Source organism: Protopterus annectens, chromosome 12.part0 (assembly GCF_019279795.1).
Source record: "Protopterus annectens isolate FY-2018-M chromosome 12.part0, PAN1.0, whole genome shotgun sequence".
Taxonomy (NCBI): domain Eukaryota; kingdom Metazoa; phylum Chordata; order Ceratodontiformes; family Protopteridae; genus Protopterus; species Protopterus annectens.
The window spans coordinates 797,756,116-797,777,716 of NC_056746.1; the positions used below are offsets into that span (position 1 = coordinate 797,756,116).

At 39.2% G+C, this 21,601-nt stretch overlaps 1 protein-coding gene across 9 annotated transcripts in view; it reads right to left on the reverse strand.

The window, feature by feature from the left end:
* Positions 1-21,601, reverse strand: part of KIAA1217 (KIAA1217 ortholog) — a 2,251,763-nt gene that overhangs the window by 19,568 nt on the left and 2,210,594 nt on the right. For all 9 annotated transcript variants that reach the window (XM_044089846.1, XM_044089843.1, XM_044089841.1 and 6 more), the window contains 2 exons: positions 18,923-19,074; positions 4,247-4,402 (listed from right to left, as the gene is read on the reverse strand). In XM_044089846.1, the coding sequence (XP_043945781.1) occupies positions 4,247-4,402; positions 18,923-19,074 (308 nt within the window). The remainder of the gene's footprint in view (positions 1-4,246; positions 4,403-18,922; positions 19,075-21,601) is intronic.

Below are 21,601 nucleotides of genomic sequence, written 5' to 3' on the forward strand. Positions count from 1 at the left end.
GACCTTGCATAGGTAAGTAAAGGTTAGCGTTCGGCACATAAAAACATTGCCTATCATCCACATCAGTAAAAGATATAAACTCCCTCATCAGGAAGACTGGCACAAAATAAAAGCTCTGACTACCATCTCCTTCTTTCTTTCTTTTTTCTGAAAAAGAGACAACAAAGTTATCTTTCATAAAAAGGGGCACAAACAAATCAATAAGCAACTTAAAGAAGGGATGAGCAAGCAAACCAATGTACCAAAATTCTGAAGAAATCCTGTAAATGTGGTAAATAACTTTCAGCTTTCAGAAACCTGCAAATCTACAAACAGCCAAGAAGCTTACCTGCTCAAGTTTCAGGGTTGGAATGGAGCCAAAGGTTATATTGGCACTCAGTGGGCACAAGGCAGAGAAATTAATAACAGATGTGCTGGCACCCCATCACAGAATATTTAGTGCAACATAAAAAAATGAAATGCATACTTTCAGGTAATTATGTTTGAGATTTGGTTTTGAAGAAGTATAGAAAAGCAATTTGGTTTTGAAGAATTACAGAAAAGCAATTTAGGCATATGACATAAAGGCAGTGTACACATGACATAGCAGAAAAAGCAGGCTCAGAAATGGCTTCTAAATTATTCTTCTTGAAAGATGAGATGAGTGCAGAGTCGGTGCTGTAGAAAGAAGGCAGGAATGTCGAACCTAAAGTAACAGTGGTGAAGATTTAGTAATTAAGTGCCTCTATATTTTAGAGATAGTGAACAGATGGTCAAGTAGACAAATATACTGATAAGATAACTTTAGTTTTTTTATCGTTAGCAAAGCAACAGCTGCCAGGGAAGAGATTACAGGTGCCTTTCTAAATTAAATGGTCATGTCTAGTCATGCCATTTTTCTTTGAGGCAGTAAGAGAAATGTGTAAGCACTTCAAATGAGACCAACCATAGGTGATGTGAGAGTTGGCCCACATACACTCAAGTATCAAAAATGAACACACTGGTTATTCTTTTCTTTTCTAGAAACAGTCATTCTACATGCCAGTGCTTTAAATCCCCACCCTGTGAATCTTCACTGCACAGTACTGGAAACATCGCCAAAAGCAGTCTGTCAGCTAAAAACTTCATGTGCGCACACTGTGTATGTTGTGCTCTTGTGTACACCTTCATGTGCACACACTGTTTATGCTGTGCTCTCGTGTACACCTTCATGTGCACACACTCTGTATGCTGTGCTCTTGTATACACCTTCATGTGCACACACTGTGTATGCTGTGCTCTTGTATACACCTTCATGTGCGCACACTGTGTATGTTGTGCTCTTGTGCACACCTTCATGTGCGCACAATGTGTATGTTGTGCTCTTGTGTACACCTTCATGTGCACACACTGTGTATGTTGTGCTCTTGTGCACACCTTCATGTGCACACACTGTTTATGCTGTGCTCTCGTGTACACCTTCATGTGCACACACTGTGTATGCTGTTGCTCTTGTATACACCTTCATGTGCACACACTGTGTATGCTGTGCTCTTGTATACACCTTCATGTGCACACACTTTGTATGTTGTGCTCTTGTGTATACCTTCATGTGCGCACACTGTGTATGTTGTGCTCTTGTGTACACCTTCATGTGCACACACTGTGTATGCTGTGGTGTACTTTACCTTTAGGAAAATGTGGCTGGAAAAAAGTGAGAAGTACATGGGCAAACAATCCAGGCCTCTCAATTCTCCCTATTTTATCGGGATTGTCCTATTTACAGGCATGATTTACCCCTGCACATGGTGTATCTATTTTTGGAGGAATGTTCCTATTTTCAGGCTTTATTTACCCCTTCACACAATTTTGTGACTACCCCTTAATCACACATGATTTTTAAAGCTATTTAATACATAGACAACCACATTAAATGACCAGCATACAAGTGGTACCAATCACCTTTTATCACAAGCAAAGTTAAATTACCTTCTGTGGTAGATTTTTGTAATATAGTTCATTTAAGTCTACAGATTTTATACCATCTCTTTTATAATGTCCTTATATTTTATCATTATTTTGTCACTCTGTTTTTTTTTAATGTGTTTCTCAGTAGTATCCCATATTTCTACTGGAAGCGGGAAGTATTATGTGCTAGGTGGTATTCAAATTTCGTGTTAATCAGATGTCCAGCTTTTTGGCTGAATGCAGTTACTTTTTAAAGGTGTTTGTTCCTATTTTCATTGTCTGCGGGTTAAAAGGCATGACAGTGTCTACCCTGAAACATTCAAAGTTAACAGTATATATCTGCTCTGAAGCTTTACATTGTTAATACTGATTTAAAAAAACACTTTCATGGGAGTTTTAGTATCTGCAATGTTTGTTGTGATCTGAAGCCACTAGTTTAATGACCAACACAAATATGTGTGCCAATCATTACACTCCCCACCACAAAGTTTACAGGTCAGAAGCATTAGAAAACACTTTAGCACTTGAGTCCCAAGTGCTTGACAACCGCTGTCTTGAAGCCAGAGAGTGAAACACCCTGTAGCTCATGTGAGCTGCTGCTCATGCTCAGACTTGAATATGAGTTTAGGCAAGTAGCCATGCTGAGGGAACAGGGTATGGGATTTTAGGGAAGTGAGTTTTATGTTTATGAAGTGGAAAGAAGGTTTTAGATTTAGGGAGGGGAGTTTTAGACTTAAAGAGGAAACAAGTTCTCCAACTGAAGATCTAGACGATCCAGGAGGAAACAGCATGTATACAAGTGAATGAGATCTGATTGCATAATGCTGATGTGGTGACATAGCTCGTGTTTGGAAGTGTGCACAGAGGAAAATGTGACCAGGGAAGATCAGATCATCAGTTTGTGGTATGAGGGTTAAAGAACTATAATCATCATAGTTGGATCAATGAAGAGCATTCTTTAAGTGAAGACAGCTGAAATCCAGGGTAAACTGAATGTGTTTCAGTAAAAGAGCAGCCCTTAAATGTCTGGCTCTTGTCGCACAGGGGATGAAATCCTTACCATAACACAGACAACCGGGTTAAGGTAGTGACCCTGGCACTGCAGTATCCAGCCAACAATTGAAAGAAGAGAAGTGGTGTGACCTGCTTGCCTCTACTAGGGGGTAGGGAAGACAGCAGGCACTGGGGGAGTACACTGGGAAGTCCAATTTTTCTACATAAATTATTCTGAAAAAAAAGGAAAGACATACCTGTGAAACAAAGTTCACAAACACTCTTGTTGTTGTAATTGTGTTCTGTAATGGATGCATTACTGTACAGACTTCCAGACACTATGCTTATTCTCCTGGTGCCTCAGCAAATGGTGCTCCAGGGAAGGTAATAACAGACAAACACATGCAAACTGTATACAGAAACTTCAACACACATTCTACATATGCATGTGTGCACACCTATATGCATACAAACTGGAAGACCCCTCATCTGATGGCAAGGAATTCCATTACCTTTTAGGCTCATCAGCTTCAACATTGTTATATAAAGTCTTATGGGTGTTGCAATTGTGTGGGAAATGGAAAAAAAAGCCCCCTATAAAACACTTATTCTGGTGATTTTTTCCCCTTACATTGACTGTTTGGAATACAGACCATGTAATTTTGATGTTGCAGAGTATCAAAAAAGAAACATACTTGTTCGCACCAGGAAGGTTCAGTGAATTTACATGTCTCCTCCCCATTTCCTTTCCCCTGACTACAATTCTATTTTTCATCAAAGGCACATGAATGCCATCCTTCAGGGAGCATAGAATGAAATGCGTGTGCCATATTCTTCATATCCCTTGCACTCTATGTGTTGTACAGTGTTGTAGCACAACACTACATCCCTGTTCTACTGCTGTGATAATTAACATCAAGGAGCAAATTATCCCATATGGGAACGCAAGTCCCAGCAAAGCCCAGCCAGACTAAGGCACCCCACTATCAATTTTCACCCCAGGTGAGCTACTAATCCACCATCTCAGTAAGAAGTAAAGGCAACCAAAGGGACTTAAAGATGTCCCAGCTCAGTGGAATGGAACCACCTAGAAATTAAACAGCAAAACACATTTTTTTCTCACAAATTTATTAAATAACTTCTTTAAAAAATCTGGTTCTTGTTATAAACTCTGATTACAATTTAAAACAATCTGGCTCTCTGATTAAATCATTTGAGTCCTGATGACTCAATGCAAAGCTAATTCTGGGCACACAATTAACAGCAATGGATAAGACATCCTGCAATAAAATTATAGACTTGTGTTTTCCTGTAAAAACATAAATACCTGCAGTTCTGCCATTATCTTGTCTCCTTCATCGTCTTCATCTTGAATAGCTGAAGCTGCAACTGGAGGAGGAGGAGTTGGAGGTGAAATTTTTGTTTCAATCATTGTTTTGGGTGCTTTCATATGCACTGCTTGGGTAGCCTCTTCTTCACATTCCTAACACAAGATAAAACACAAGCATAACCCAACTATACAAAAGGTATGCTAAAAATACACATAACCTGACAGCCAACACTTCACAAGTCTAATCAACAGCGAGAATGTTTGGGGAAGGGACATGTGACACAGTTCCATTGGGGAAGGGACATGTGACAGAGTTCCACTGGGGAAGGGACATGTGACAGAGTACCATTGCGGAAGGGAAATGGGACAGTGCTCCACTGGGGAAGGGAAATGTGACAGAGTTCTACTGCTGGCAGCTACTGGAGAACACAAAACATCTGCCTCAGAGATAGACAGCAAATCAGTAACTTTATGACCAAATCAGGATGACAGTAAATCAGCAAAGGGTAACTTTATGACCAGATCAAGACCAGCACAAATGATACACAAGCATGAAACCACCTGTGGATTACCTATGCCTCCCCCAGTGAAATCTCTGGTTTTCATACTTTACCATTTTCTCGGGTAAAGGTGAAAATCTCAGTGCTTTCCTTTGCAGTCAAATCTTAATAACCATAGCCATTCCCACATGTACACTCCACTTACAAACTTATCCCATTATAAACCCTGTCATTTGGCACACAGGAACATTTGTACTGTTTTGCCAGTATACCTAGTATACCTAGTAAGAGTAGTAGTAAGACAAGCCTACAAAAGCAGCACAGAAGGACAGCTAGGACAAGTTTTCCTTGTGAGCCTTATGACTTGTATTTGAACTTCTCTCTCCTTTAGAGTACAAAACATCAGCAGTCATGTGTCTTGTAGCATAGTTGGTTTGCACTAATCCTTATATTGTCCATGCATAGAGGGAAAGCTTAAAAGAGCATCACAAATGAGCATGTACAAAAAGCCAAAGTGGTATAAAGACTGTAAAGAAAAAATGCTGAATGAAGCCCACATGTGTACCACAAGATGGCAATAAAGCAAGGACACCAGCATTTCCACACTCTATTACCCCACTACTGTCATAGTCTAATTCTGAGGTTGTGCCACAATTGAAGAAAGACCATATGCAGTTTCTATGTAAAAAGATTTTATTTTTTCTTTATTGCCACATCCTCAGATATATAATAACAAACAACAGGGGTGTCATGGATGCAGTGGGCTTACCCCCCCCTGCAAAAAGACGTACATTTACAAGTACTGATGCAGAGTATCTATAGTAATTGTTTAACTGCATTGAATGTTTATAATACTAAATACTTTTGATAGACAAATACATAGAAAGATAAAGAGATGGATAGACAGTTAGGAGGCTACAGTTCTTACAAGCACCAGTCACAGAGTGTTTCAAAAACAGACAGTCTTGGGGCATGCAAAGTTCTACCAGTGGGTTGGCATAAGCAAGAAGGAGTTACACAGATGCTGCATTGATTAAAATGGTCATTAAATACCCACTGTAAAGGAGGGTGACAGTGTAAAAGTTCTGAATAATGATAAAATAAAAAAGGGCAGACAGGGCAATGCAATGATAGCTTACTTTGTTGTGGTTTGGACTGAATCTGTGAATGCACCATATTGAAGTTATCCTTAAAAATGGCATGAACAGCAAGGCAATATTCAAAGACTGAAAAAGTTTGTTATATAAACTCCACTCTGGTTGCACAGTTGTATTCTTATAAACAAAGAGTTTCCAGTTGAACAAAAATGTTCCTTCTATGTATAACAGAGGCAAATAAAAATTCATAGCATCAGTGTATATGACAGTATCACTCTCGCCCCAATATTTTTGTTAGATCAGCTCTACTAGATTTTACTCTATCAATGCACTTCAGAATCTTGCAGCAATATGAAACTGAATAAATTACATTTTTTAATTAGACCACTGTGTGGTGTTCTGCAGTATTTTCATTTCTTTAACAAATCCATTGGCCCATGAGAGGAAAAAGCATGCGCATTAGGTGTGCAGTCAAAAAAACAGAGACAATTTTGTTTTTCCTCAATGCTATATATTCAGTTGTACTGCAAATGGAGAGACTGGCCACGTGGGAGTATAGTGTCCAGCTCTTTGGTTGCAAATGGTGGCCATGATGACACAGTTATGCTCTCAAAAGTGGTGGCTGCCAGTTCAAAGACCTTACTACATTGATTTTTTTTTTTTTTTTGAAGAATTTGCTTTAACTTTTCTTACTGAGCGTGGATGCTTACTTGTGCTTGTTTTAGTGCTGCCTATGTTGCTTTGTACCGAATGCCATTTTTTTGTGTGCCTGCACTGGAGGGAAGAACAATGGACTGCCATTGGAAGAGGGTGCCATTTTGTAGGATGTGCAATGGTGTCTGCCATCTTGCTAATGACAGACTCCTGGTTTGTGGCGCCAGAAAGAAGGACAGCAGCAAGAGTCAGGAGTTTGCTTATGTGGAAACAGACCGCAAGAATTGATAGTGCTGTTTATTGTCTTTTTTTTTTTTTTACCCCTGAAGAACAAAGAAACTTTCCATTTTATACTGCATAGTTCTGGTGGTTGAAGTATGTTTTATATCTTCTTGTTGAGTGTTACTGAAGCTTTAGATCACATTTTAGATAATATGTGTCTAAAGTTGCTGGGACATTATCCATTTTGTTGAATGCCATTTATTACTTTAACATTGTTATTAATTAGTATAACAATGTTAAATATGCAGCAATTCTTTTTATGCATTGGTGCTGTTTCCAACTATGTTTCTGTTTGTTTAACAATAATTATTTTTGTAAACTTGCTTAATATTTTACAGCTGCTACTATATAGTTTTGGATTATATTAATTGTGTTGCACTGGTTCAGTGAAAGCTTGGTGTACATTACATAGGAGATAAGCACTGCAATAAAGTTTAACTTGGAAACAGCAACCTTGTTAGGAGACCTAACCCTGGTGTGATTCAGAAACCTTAATCGGACCAGAGGGAGACCATGCATCCCACAAACAACACCAGTTAACAAGAAGCACACATGGAACACAGGCGGGAAACATCTGGCTTGCTGCATAATCAAAGCTTGCTGCTGTATGCATGTTTACAAGTACATGCAATTCTTTGTTAAGCCATTTCTTATGAAAATGTAACAGCCTAAAATACATTCCCTATTAATATACTTTTCTCTTTCTCTTGCTTAAATAGCCATCCAATAATGCTGTGCTTTCTAACCATTTCTGCTGACATTACAAGTTCATTAATTTTAATTTTGAGAGCATAACCAGTTATACTTACAAACACCACCAAAATATAAACGTAGTATATGATGACTGCTTAGGTCACACAATCTGCCAATTTCTAGTTGTACTGCTGCAAATGTAAATCATAACATCAACACAGTATTTTTTTAAACTACACTAACTCTGCAAAAGACTACATGGGATGAGAGCTACCATGGACATTCCCTTCTCTGCTGTTAAAGGAAGGGGTGATTCATGGAAGTTTCAGCTGTTTTGGCAATGACAGTGGAACAAGATGGGCTTACATATTATTTAAATGAAGGGATCACTATGTGTCATTGTTTGCACTGGCAGGGGTTATACTGTGCCATTACTTATTGTTGAACAATAATCTTGTAACTAGCAGGAGCAGCTCGTGCTATTGGACTGCAGACCCCCAAGTTGTAAAATGAAAAAGAACAGAATTTGTAAAACTAGCTGTAAGTCCCAGATCTGTGCATGTGTGCTCAGCAAGTTCCTATTGGGACTACCGTCTAACCAATCAGGATTACAAAGAGAAGGCATCAGTGTACAGATGCTCAGAGGTCTATGCGGTTATAAACCACATAGACTGGAAGGAGAATGGACTACAACGTCTGCAGTCTAGATAGCAACTGATTGGCTCCCGGCTCAGGAATTCGCATTTGATGCACTCCAGAATGACTGCTGCAAGGGATCAGACTGATTTTCTCACTGCTGTAATTTGGAAACATATACAGGTAATGCTGCTGCAAGGTTGGAATTCAAGGGTGTGTGGTGGGTTTTCTGCTCAGCTATTCATATTTGGCACTCTTGGGACTTGTGCGTGCTCGGACTGATGGTCACTGCTGCAATTCGAAGCATTGTTTTTCTCACTCACTGCTGCAATTTGGAAGCATGGTTTTTCTCACTGCTGCTGTGTAATTCAGAAGCAGCTGCAAGGAGGGACAGAGACTGATTTTCTCACTGGTGCTGCTGTGATTGCTGCAAGGGAATATATACAGGTGTGTGTGTGTGTGTGTGTGTGTGTGTGTGTGTGTGTGTGTGTGTGTGTGTGTGTGTGTGTGTGTGTGTGTGTGAGAGATTGCTGCAAGGGAATATATATACAGGTGTGTGTGTGTGTGTGTGTGTGTGTGTGTGTGTGTGTGTGTGTGTGTGTGAAATGCCCAAACTGAATATTCCTGGTGGCTAGAGTTACTCAGCCTCAAGCCCTGTACCTTGGGTACAGGTAGCAAAGATCCTGAATTCCCTATCCACCACCACTGCAGATTTTTGCCGCAGATTTTTGTTCTGAATCTGTTCTGTTCCTCATAAAATCTGTGGTTTCCCTGGACTTTTGTAATAAACAATGATGGGCATTTCATTTTTGGACTTCATATTCTTCAGAAAATACATGGTAACACTACACAAAACCTTTTATTCTAGCAATTTTCTAAGTTTATAAGATCAATATTTGAAAATTGACCCTATTTTGGGGCTGTATTCTCCCATTATTGGCTTTGTCCAGGTGTTTTGTGCTAACAGGTTGAAAGCTATGGTGAGAACTGAATTCATTAAATGATAGCCATTTAAGTTTCAGTCTTCATGTCTTTCACGAAACAGCTTATATGGCATGATGGTATGTTGCTCTGACTGTAGTGCACAGGGTCCTGGGTTCAAGACTTGGCAGTGAAATGCATGGCGGCAACATAACATATTATTCTAGCAACTTTCCAAGATTATATAAGCAATGCTTAAAATGTGTCTCTGGTTTTTGGGCTTTTGCCCCCCCTCCCCAATAAATTTTGGCTTTTTCCAGATTTCTTGTGTTGCAAAGTTGAGAGATACAGTTGAGTGTCGAGTGGATTTTACAAGGAGCTGAGAGCTTCAGGGGAAGAGAAGTTTAGTGCTGCTTATGCTGCGTCTGCTTGCATTGTTAATAGCATAACAGGTTGAATATTTGCTTTTGATGCAGAAGGCTGCGGGTTGTACTCCCACAGTACTTAGATGCATTGCTGATACTGTACTGTGTTGTACTTTTAAAGGGGGTGGATGCTGCAGTCCTGAGAATGTCCTCTTTGGCGGAGATACCTAGTAACTATGAACCTGTTATCAGTTTGCTATCCATTCCCTATTTCAACATTACTAACTTATTTTTTTATGTAACACAGGAAATTTATTCCTCAAGGGCAACAGGCACTTTATTTGTAGATGAAACAATGAAATATAAAGTTGTTTGCTAGCAGCAACCTCTTCATTAGCTACAAATCTCTTTAATGTGGAATTATTTAGATGAATTTTACTTCTGCAGAGACTGTGCATATTTACTGATACTGGTGGATTGTAGACGTTTGAGTAGACTTTTATGATGGAAATGTTCTGAACTGGGCAGTTTTGTCATTACTGGTGCATGCATTATGTTTCATTATTTACTGGAAAAATGTTCAAAACAATAAATTTAAAAGCCCTCTAACAACTGCACTGTATTATACAAGGAATATAATTTAATACAAATCAGGAAGGTATTTATTGACTATCTGCTCAGCTCAGGTACGCCCCCTCCCAACACTTGAATGGATATGTTTGATTAGGAACAGTTAAATCAGCTGTCTACAACCACAAACTTTTTTTGTTACTGAATATTTTCAGTGATTGAGTCGGAATGCTACTGAAAGTGATGAAGCCAGAGTGAAGCAATCACTTCTCTTAGATCTTCATTTTTTTTGGGAGAGGTACTTATTGTCCACACCTAGGGAGCTAAGTCCATCATGTAGGATTGCCACTGCACAATTCTCCTAGCTGAGCTACACCTCTTAACTGTCCAGATTTTCACAGAATTAATAGATTTTTGCTTCTTACTTTTGGTTTATTCCTCATAAAATTTGTGATTTTCTGCCAAATCATTTAGAAATGAAGTCACTTAATAATGACAAACATGGAATTTCAGACTTCATACTCTTCAGAAAAATGCATGCTAAAGCAAGACCTGTTATTCTATCAAATGTCTAAGTTTATACAAGAGCAATTTTTAGTGCTGTTTGTTTGTTCCTCCAATATATTTGGCCTTGCCCAGATTTCCTGCATTAAGTAGCTGAGAGGTATGCACAAATAAATCACTTTATAGAATTAGGTATATCCAAACCTCTCAACTGTCCCCAATTTTGGAAGAAACGTGGAGGGTTTACAATTAATAAATAATTGTAATGATCAGAGTTACAGATTACTTATATTTTAGAAATGCATGTAGATTCTCTTGTCAGCTGCTCAACTTAACAGTACTAATATTAAAAAAGTGTCCCTTCTTTGACAGGTTCCCATGTGTATTGTGTGGCTATTTTATATTTTTGCATCACATTTATGGTTAATTTTTCATAAAATTGTAGTTTCTGGCAAATTAGTGGCAAATCATTAAAGATTGAAGTTAGAAAATAATGACAGACATTTGAGTTTCGGATTTCATACCCTTCAGAAAATTCATACTAATGCAAGACTGACTATTTTAGTATCTTTCTAAGTTTGTAAGAGCAATATTTAAACATTGTCCTTATTTTTGGGCCTTTATCCCACTTCTCTTTATGGCTTTTTCCACATTTCTTGCTCTGAGGTTGAGAGGTATGACAAATATGTCAAGGTCATCACCATCAGCTAGAGATATTTCAAATTGTGACATACTTGTTGTACCCCACTAACCCATGTAGTGACTCTGGATGTGTCCAAATAAGGCAAGGAGCAGTTATGCAGTGTAAGTGTACAAAGTATCCCCCCATCCAAGGTAGACACAAGTACTGCAGTGGCTTTGCTTTTGGAGAATGTTCTGGTTTTCTGTCACATTTTTATACTGTTGATTTATGCTTCTTGTTATTCAGAAAATGCATGTTGTTGCAGTGCATGTTGCTTTGTGTTTAAGTAGCAGTACTTTAATGACCATCAGGTAAGCTTGTCTAGGATTGTAAGATGTAAGTAAGCATTAATAAGCATACTGTTAAAGAATTATCAACATTGAAAGCCTTTTTGTTGTTGCCATGCAGAGAATATTTACATAGCTAGATAACGTACAAGTGCTGGTTATTGAAATGTATATGACAGTATTTGTAATAAAGGACATGATTACAGTATTTTCAGAAGCTCATTACATTTTTTGGAGACTTGCAGTCATCTCTGCAGGCTTTACCTGTAAACTAAACAGAATACCAATCTATCATGTGTGGTCCATAACCTGTGCAGTAATCCTTTAAGCAATTTGAGCTTGTTTGTTGTTTGCTGTTCATTTTTTACTTTGATCATGTTTTCCCTGTGAAACAAGTAGATAGTTGCTGTCAGACAGCACCGCAGCAGGTCTTTTTTGGATAAGAAACATTTTTACAAGTGGGGGGTAATCGGTATAACAGAGATTGCTACTTTCAGCATGTTACTTGGTACTTTTATAAAGTTGAATACAAATTATAATTAGAACTGCAGTGCAAGAAGAAGTGGTTTGAGTTGAGTGCTGCTTGTTTTTTTATACTTTGCTTTGACTGGCATTCCAGTAATGTATTTAAAAAGTAATTTATTTTTTCATGCCTCACAACCTTTTTCTTTCCATCTAGATATTAAGTAAGCTGTCACGTAACCAATGCATTAATTTTTTTTTCTCCACTTAATTTTGTCTTGATTGGACTCTCATAATGATGGTTTGTAACCCAGGGCAGCATATTTAATTAAAGTTTCAATTTTTGTGGTTTTGAGCATAGCTCTGCCCCTTTCTAGTTGGTAACACCCCTTCCCATTGGCCCCACCCATTCAACTGCCTCCTGCAGCCCCACTTTGATTTGAAGTCACCAGCCACCACTGGTAACTAGTACTGTATGGCTGTGACATGGACAAGTTTCACAACAGGCAGGAGTTATGATGCATCACTATGGGTAAACAGTACTCTAGTACATGGAGCACAGTGATTACCCTCTGATATTTGGAAAAAGACAAATCCGTTAAGCCCTAGAGTGGCACAATAACTGACCTTAGCAAATGTTAAGCACCCACTGCTTAAGTTGTCAAGGTCAGATCTTGGGCTAGACAGTAAAATGTGCCAGTACTGACCAGCAAATGACAGCAGTAGAATAAAAGATTTGCTTATGTCGGCTGTCCATTTTGATAATGTGTCCCCGACTTCCTGCTATAAACTTAGAAAGTTACTAGAATAACACAATATGTGTTTGCCTGCATTTTCTGAAGGATTCAAAGTCTGAAGCTTAAATGTATGTTTTTATTTTATTAATTCAATCCTCAGTAATTTGCCTTAAAACCAGGAACAGACCAAACACACGAGGCAAACATCTGGACATTATGCAAAAATCTGTACAATTGAGAGGCATGGAAGATGAGTGTAAATGAAAGGGACTGTATTACACTGCCTTTGTGACAACATTCACTAAGTGCTTTATATATTTATTTTTCATTTATTTAACATTTGTTTACCAGGAAGGTCTGACTGGGGCACAACCTATTTTCATCGGAGGCCTTGGGAGAAACACTCCGGATGCATGTCTTTGGAATGTGGGAGGAAACTGGAGCACCCGGAGGAAACCCACGCGAATGCAGGGAGGACATGCAGACTCTACACAGAATGCAACCCAGCCAAGAATTGAACTGGAGAACCTTTTGCTGTGAGGAGACAATGCTAACCACTGCACCTTTGAAAGCCAGAACACTTAGCATTTTTTTCTATAACTAGTAGTACATGGAGCATAAAAAGCTCTATGTACTACAAAGAATTATGAATGGGCCTCCACTCTTAACCTACTATTATGTACTTTTGACAAATGTCTTGGCATCCATGTCTCAAACATGTTATAAGTTGGTTAGGATCACCAACCCACCCATAATCCTCTATGCTTTCAATACTGGATAGCTATGCTTGGCTGTAATTAGCACTGTGTGGGCATGATTGGTACAACTTCCCCAACTGGCAGCAGTTATGTTTGTCAGTATTTGTGATTAATAATAGGGCTGTTACTAGCGCAGCATGGCTTTCACTAGTCCAGCTTTCACAATAAGCACATGTAGTGTTTTAACTTACATAGTGACATACATTATTCACTGCAGTTTTGCTCATACTGCTTGGCCATGTTCTACTGAACACAAAATTAGTCTGCAAGGGATATCAGGGATGTCCGTTTAATTTTTAATGCACTCAGTTCACAATTGTAGTCCTCCTTGCTCCAGACTCTGCTACACAATGAGCTCTGTAATTCTCATGTTTATGAATCTCAAGTGCTAGTGGGAGACTTTGTTTACATACTTATGCCGTACTTGGACTCTTCCATGCATGCAGTAGGGCAAGCAGGAAATCAAAGTTTTTGGGAAATGCCTGTGAATTGTGCATGCATCTCTGAACTGTGCATGCACATCTGTGGTATGGCAAGTGTGCCAGTCCTATGCAATTGTACAGCATGTGTACGAATCCCAGCATTTGTACAAAAAATGTGACAAAAGTAAGGAAAGTAGGGAAACCAATAACAAACTTAGCAGCCTCCAAGAGATCAAGAAATCCTTGTAAGACTCAAATCAGCACTGGTACGTGAGCAGGATGCAGCCATTTCTGTCTGCTCAGTTTACAAACAAGGGAACTAAAGGCAAACTCTCATCTTTACAATGAAAGTATTTGAAAAATGGTATGTGTTGCTTTAGTTTATATGGCCATAAGTATGTACTATAGGGAAGCATTAACGTTGCAGACATAATAATACTTAATCTATAATCATATTCCAAGTAAAAAGTAATGGGTACAACAGATGATGTACAACTTTAAAAACAGAAAAAAAGCTGCAAGGGACATAGACACAAAATCAGTACATGGGTGTGCTTCTTCTATGTTGTGACTGCAGCCAAGTTCTTATGCACATACATTATGGTGGTGCTACAAACTACTTTTGAATTTCACCTGACAAATACCCTCTGAAACTTTGTGCATAACTCGTACAACTATATCAAACATAGTTTTGTGTGTGTGTGTGTGTGTGTGTGTGTGTGTGCGCTCTCTCTCTCTCTCTCTATCTATATAAATAAAAATGTAAATGTTCGTTTGTTCAAAATCTTAAATCTCCGAAAGTTCTTCATCGATTGCTTTGAAATTTTCACACAATGCTTCATTCGAATACGCGCACATTTTTATATACCTACTATTATATAGATGTCACACGTTGCATTTGAATACGCGCGTGTTTTTATATACCTACTATGGATTCTATATATTTGTATACAAATATGCAATTTTATATGTTTTTGTTATAACTTTCTTACTTCTTTTTCAGTGCAATCGATCTGCTTTAGCTCATCCAAATAATGCCTCACAGAAGATCAAACTTAGGTTGTCGTACTCGCGGAGCGGAAGCAGTGCAACGAGTAATTGCAAATCAAACTGAGGAAAAACAGGCATCAGCGAACGAGTGAAACAGACAAAGAATGGCTCAAATACGTGCCGAGGAAGCAGCAGAGCGACATGCAGCCAGACTTGAGGATGCATGGTTGCGAGCACGGCGATCGCGTTCTGCAGCTTCAGATCTGCTTCGTTCTCCTCGATCAACACCAGCGGACGAAATAAATGCTTGCCTGAAATACTCTACTTTGTGGCGACATGTAAAGACGTTAAAATTAACTACAAATATGCGTGTCCAGCTGCAAAACGATCGATCAGCTGAGATATTCTCACATCAATTGCTGGAAATTGGGAACGGAAAGGTGCCGGTTGATCTGACCTCAGGACAAATTTCATTGCCTCATAACTTCTGCAATTTAGTGACGTCAAAAGACGAATTGGTTGAAAAAGTATTTCCCAATATTCAAGCCAATTATAAGAATCACGGTTGGCTGACTGAACGAGCTATTCTTGCTGCCAAGAACAAAGACATCTACGAACGTAACATTATTATTCAGTCTAACATTCAAAGCGAGGAAGTCACATACAAGTCCGTCGACACTGTTGTGGAAGCAGATGAAGCGGTTAATTATCCAACAGAATTTTTGAATTCACTCAATCTGCCAAGGATGCCACCGCACGTACTGCAATTGAAAATCTGCGTGCCAGTTATCATGTTGCAAAATATCAACCAGCCAAAGCTTTGCAATGGCACACGGCTTGCAGTAAAAAAATTAATGAGTAACATCATAGAAACATCAATCTTGACAGAACCTTTCAAAGGTGAAGATGTCCTCATTCCTACGATTCCAACGGATATGCTATTTCAATTTAAGAGATTGCAATTCCCAATTCGATTGGCATTTGCAATCACCATCAACAAAGCTCAGGGCCAATCTTTAGAATTGTGCGGTTTAGATCTACACACAGATTGCTTCTCACATGGACAGTTATATGTTGCATGTTCTAGAGTCGGCAATCAGACAATCTCTATATCTGCACAGACAATGGAACAACAAAAAATATTGTATGCCCACAAGCATTGTGAAATTAAACATATTAGAAACGTGCGCTTTCTCTTTTCTTTCTTTTCCATTTAACCAGACGGAGCCACAGCAACGAGTGGCCGGGTACAGCTAGTATATATATATATATATATATATATATATATATATATATATATATATATATATATATGTGTGTGTGTGTGTGTGTGTATTAGCAATTCACTTTGCAAAATGTTAATTTTCTTAACAGAGTGAGCTGTTCTGTTATTTATCAAATGTACATATTGTTGAATGGTGGTTTTCCCATGATTAGGACTGTGAAACATGCATGTGGTATTGGAGAAGTATGTTTGATTATGTTAAGTGGGTATTTTAATGTTGAAACTTTCAGATATACTGGGAGTTCTGGCATTAGGCGAGTAGTGTGTGTGTGTTTTAAGATTAGAATAAGAGCTAAGTAAGGGGACAGGTTTAGCTTTGTTCATAAGTATTGGTGTGTGAGTGCCTTGTGTAGTGGTACTGTTACGAAAAAAACTTCTTGAAGGTAATGTGCAGGGTTGCGGTTAAGGGCAGGTTCAGGGATAGGGATAAGGTGAGCACACATGAGAAAGGTGGCACTATTCAGACAAAGTATGACTGACAGTGGTACATTATTAGTTTTTTTTTTTTTGCCTGATCGCAAAAGGAGACTGCTCGTTTTAATTTTACAGTCAGTTCAGTTTGGGATTTGGGTGGTTAGTGTTCTTTACAGTGTTGTAAATTTAGGGTGTTTTTCTGGGCAAAGGAAATTGTATATTGGGATTAGTGATGAAATTCATATATATATATAATTTATATATATTAGTTCTACTGCCTGATCACAAATGGTAGATTTCCTTTTTCTTGTAGGCTTCTTTGTGACTGTATGTGACAACAGGATCTCTGTTCAAGACAACATTGCACAGCTTTGAGTAGTTTCCCCCTTTTCCCCACTGTTGTACAACTATGGAGTTGGCATATACAAGTTGGGGTTGAGTAGGTAGCTTTGTCTTGCCCATATGAGAAAGGGGAATAGCCCTCTGCAAAAAAAGAATGAAAAAAGGTTTTAATGTCTGTGCAGGAAGGGTTTATTTTATTGATAAGTTGTGACAGAGGAGAGTTTCTTCAAGTGATTATATCTTGATCTTAAAACACACACACACACACACACACACACACACACACCTTCTCTTGGAGGGAAGAATCACCCAGCTTCCTTCTATAACGCCTCTAACACCCCAAAACCAAAAAGAAAATGTAATGTGAACATTACTGCTTTTCTTGACTATAGAATTAACACAAGGTATGCTTTTCAACACATCAGCTTTCTTTCTCTCCGAGTTATTGTGGAAGTACTTTAAAACCAATTTTAACTATCTGAAATCCCACCTTTAGTTTCTGTTTAACTAAAAGCATCTAATAAAAAAACAAGATCCTGCCAGCTAGTGGTGCAGGGGAAGTCCATGTGATCACACTGCATCAATGAGCCTGGAGCACATACAGAACTGGTCCAAGGGGCAGGAAGGAAAAACAAAGTGGCCAGTGACCTCCTCTCATTCCTTTTGTTTGGGGTCAGGGGCATTTCTGAGCCATTACTGTCATCTTACGGTGCCCACTGACACAAGACCCTGTGAATATAAGATTACACATACAGTGAGGAGCTGACATTACCATGACTTCAGTGCACATACAGAAGGGGAGGGCCTAAGGAAGAAAAAGGCCTCTGTGTCACAGTGATACGAGCTGTGAGCACCTCACTAGACAAAGGAGCAGGCCAGCACTGATTACAGTGAAACCTCTCAGAGGAACCCTCTCAGAGGAACCCTTGAGAAGCAGACCTCATCAGACAAAGGAGCAGGCCAGCACTGATTACAGTGAAAGCACACAGAGGAACCCTTGAGAAGCACACCTCACCAAACAAAGGAGCAGGCCAGCACTGATTACAGTGAAAGCACTCAGAGGGACCCTTGAGAAGCAGACCTCACCAGACAAAGGAGCAGGCCAGCACTGATTACAGTGAAAGCACTCAGAGGAACCCTTGAGAAGCAGACCTCACCAGACAAATGAACAGGCCAGCACTGATTACAGTGAAAGCACTCAGATGAACCCTTGAGAAGCACACCTCACCAGACAAAGGAGCAGGCCAGCAATGATTACAGTGAAAGCACTTAGAGGAACCCTTGAGAAGCAGACCTCACCAGACAAAGGAGCAGGCCAGCACTGATTACAGTGAAAGCACTCAGAGGAACCCTTGAGAAGCACACCTCACCAGACAAAGGAGCAGTTCAGCACTGATTACAGTGAAAGCACTCAGAGGAACCCTTGAGAAGCACACCTCACCAGACAAAAGGAGCAGGCCAGCAATGATTACAGTGAAAGCACTCAGATGAACCCTTGAGAAGCACACCTCACCAGACAAAGGAGCAGGCCAGCAATGATTACAGTGAAAGCACTCAGAGGAACCCTTGAGAAACAGACCTCACCAGACAAAGGAGCAGGCCAGCACTGATTACAGTAAAAGCACTCAGAGGAACCCTTGAGAAGCAGACCTCACCAGACAAATGAACAGGCCAGCACTGATTACAGTGAAAGCACTCAGAGGAACCCTAGAGAAGCAGACCTCACCAGACAAATAAACAGGCCAGCACTGATTACAGTGAAAGCACTCAGAGGAACCCTTGAGAAGCAGACCAGACAAACAGTGAGAAGGTCAGAACTTGTGACACAGACAACTCTATGTGTAGGCAGACCTGCACCAAAACAATTTAAAGCAACATTCAAGATGAAAGTATATACAGACTTTGTATACAAACCATTTTACATGCCAAATATTAAGGAACATGCTCTAAAACAAAAGCAGGTTTTACAGTAAGCTAAGAAATCCATTAGAAATCTGATACACATTGACATGAAGTATATGTTTTCCATATGCCTTATCACTTAAAGTAATTTTTCTCCAAAAAATACAGACCTTAGTAAGTGTGGCCTCTTTCCTGATGGTATATATTACTTCCCCAGATCTCCCAGTGGTTAAACCAGATCCTGGAAGGTAACTTCTGCGTGGAGGTGGGGGAGGGGGAGATTTTAGAGCTCTCTCTTCCTGTTCCATGACAACAGTCTCCTCTGCAACAGAACATAGGTTAATCGCATTATTACTTCAAAAACTTCCACAAATGTTATAAATATTGACTTAAAATTCAATAGTTGCTTGTATATAAGGATACCATATTGTAGCTCATTTTACATAGTATAGGCTGGGGTGACAAAAAGAATGTCATGAACAAGACAAAAGTTGCAACAAGACAAGCAGGGAATGCTTACATCAACGTAAACAGAATACAAACAATAACAATTTAATTTGCATGGACATGCGCCATCGTATCAGTTACATAAATATGTCTTTTTCTTAGAGTTTGCCATGCCAGTGAAAGAACAAGCTTCTGTTAATGCCAAATATTGGCTTGCCATGTAAAAAACTGCAGTAACAGTGGTTACAGATGAGACAGAACAATGTCATTAAAACAGGAAGGAATAACACAGCTGGAAGCAGACATTTCAAGCAGTAATCTTTCAGTGCACTGATGTGTGGTCCATAAAGCAAAAATATGGAAGCTGGCAAGTAGAACATTAGGTAGTAATTCTTCACTGCATTCAGAATATGCTACATGAGGATTACAGGAGGCAGATAACATGCTTTCCCTGTTTTGATCCAGTTGTTTTACATTCCTATACACGTTTTGCATTAACTGGGAATATCAGTACATGGAGACATTGCATAATTTTGTTGACCACAGGTCCACAGCCACTGCTGCTGTAGGTGTTATTTGTGTAAGTTCTAGCTGGGATAATTTTTATCAAGATACAGTCAACAACTTGTGCAATTTAGCCAATTCCTTTTCTCTGTTTTCCCTGCATGTCAATACCCCTTTTGAAAGCATAGCAATGACTTTAAAGAAGAATTTATTAGATTAATTAACTATGAAAGTGAAATATAGGTCATTGCTTGATTAGTAATTAATGTGTTACTCAGAGTAATTGACTTACCTAACCTTTCAATACAAAAATAAGATGTTCTTCCTATAAAAGTTACATGAGTATTATAGGCCTTGCAGTCTATTTCATTATAGCATTAAGGAAGGAAGAACCAGTACAGTAATCTTAACTCCAAGATGTTCATGACATTTAACATCTGCTGTTCAGACACCACCCTTGCAACAGACAGTCTGATAAATAGCACTCATACCCAGTACCTGTGTGTCTAACAGTCCATGACATCAACACTGAATGACATAATATAATCTGTGAATCAATGAACAGGATTTGGGTAAGTCCAAATGATACTTTGATATGCAATGGATAATTAGTGTACAAATCCATTATGCCAGCTGACAGGCTTGCAAATTCTTATACGTGTACACAATAATGTCACTACTACACTGCACACAAATACAAAGTAAACCATCATATACTAATACCATGAAAATGTCCCTGCCTAAGTTACCAAGTCCTAGTAAATCTGGGGCTTAGCATGACTCCGGAACTACAACACCTTTAGCACTACCACAGCAGTAAAGGGTCACCAGATGATTAACCACCCCATAGCTAGTGTACTTGGACACCTTTCTAACAAAAGTGATTGGTGTCTCCATTGTCAGACACACTGACTCAATTATCACGAGGCTGGACCAAGGCAGAGTGACAGTGAGTTGCCTTTCAGAAGCAAAGATCATCAACATACCAAAATACCAAGGGCCCTAAAGACCCTTAAACTAAATAAATATAATTATAACACAGTAGTGGTCCACCTGGCCTGTAAAACCCAGAGGGATATGCATAGGGACATGGCAAAGTTCTCCATGCTTATTACAAATGCAGGTAAGACACTAATTTTGAACATCTTTCCTTCTCCTTGAATAATGCCAAAGTATTGAGAAAAGATGATTGGTTCAAAAACTGGCTGCATAGCTGGTGTCACTCTAAGGGGCTCCAGTTTGTGTCTGCATAGGAGGAAATGGACAGCCACTCCTGCTTACTCAGGGGTGGTTTGTACCTCTCTTTCTAGGCCTTCCATATTCTGGATAAAGCCTTTGCAACTCTCTCAGCACCTTTTAGGCAGAGTCCAGCTAATGGCTCCCCCAACCTAACAAAAGAAACAAATCAGCACCAGACCACATCAAGGTAGCTCTGCTCAGTGCCAGAAGTTGAAACAACAAATTGCCTGATCTTGTGGACCTGCTGTATTTGGAGCACATACATGTGTGCGTTATTACAGAAACGTGGTTTACAAGTACTGAAAGCACTACCTCTGTTCAGGGTTTTGTACATACCATCCCTTTAAGCTTGATGGTAGATGCAGTGGAGTAGCCATACTTGTTAAAGACCACATCACTTCTAGGAAGGTCCCTTGACAGCCAAAAGCTGAACTGAATGAGATCCAAATCATACTAAAACAGGATCATCTATCAAATCAAAGTACATTACAGGACCACCTCTGTGCTCCCAGAGAACGGTTTTAGGTTCCTAAATACAATGAATAAGCTTTAAATCAACAGGAATTCCATTACCCTAGGAGACAAACTTGTATACTTACATCTGTAGATTGTGTCCCAAAATTCCTTGCTTTCATAAATAATAACTTTTTGGACCAAAC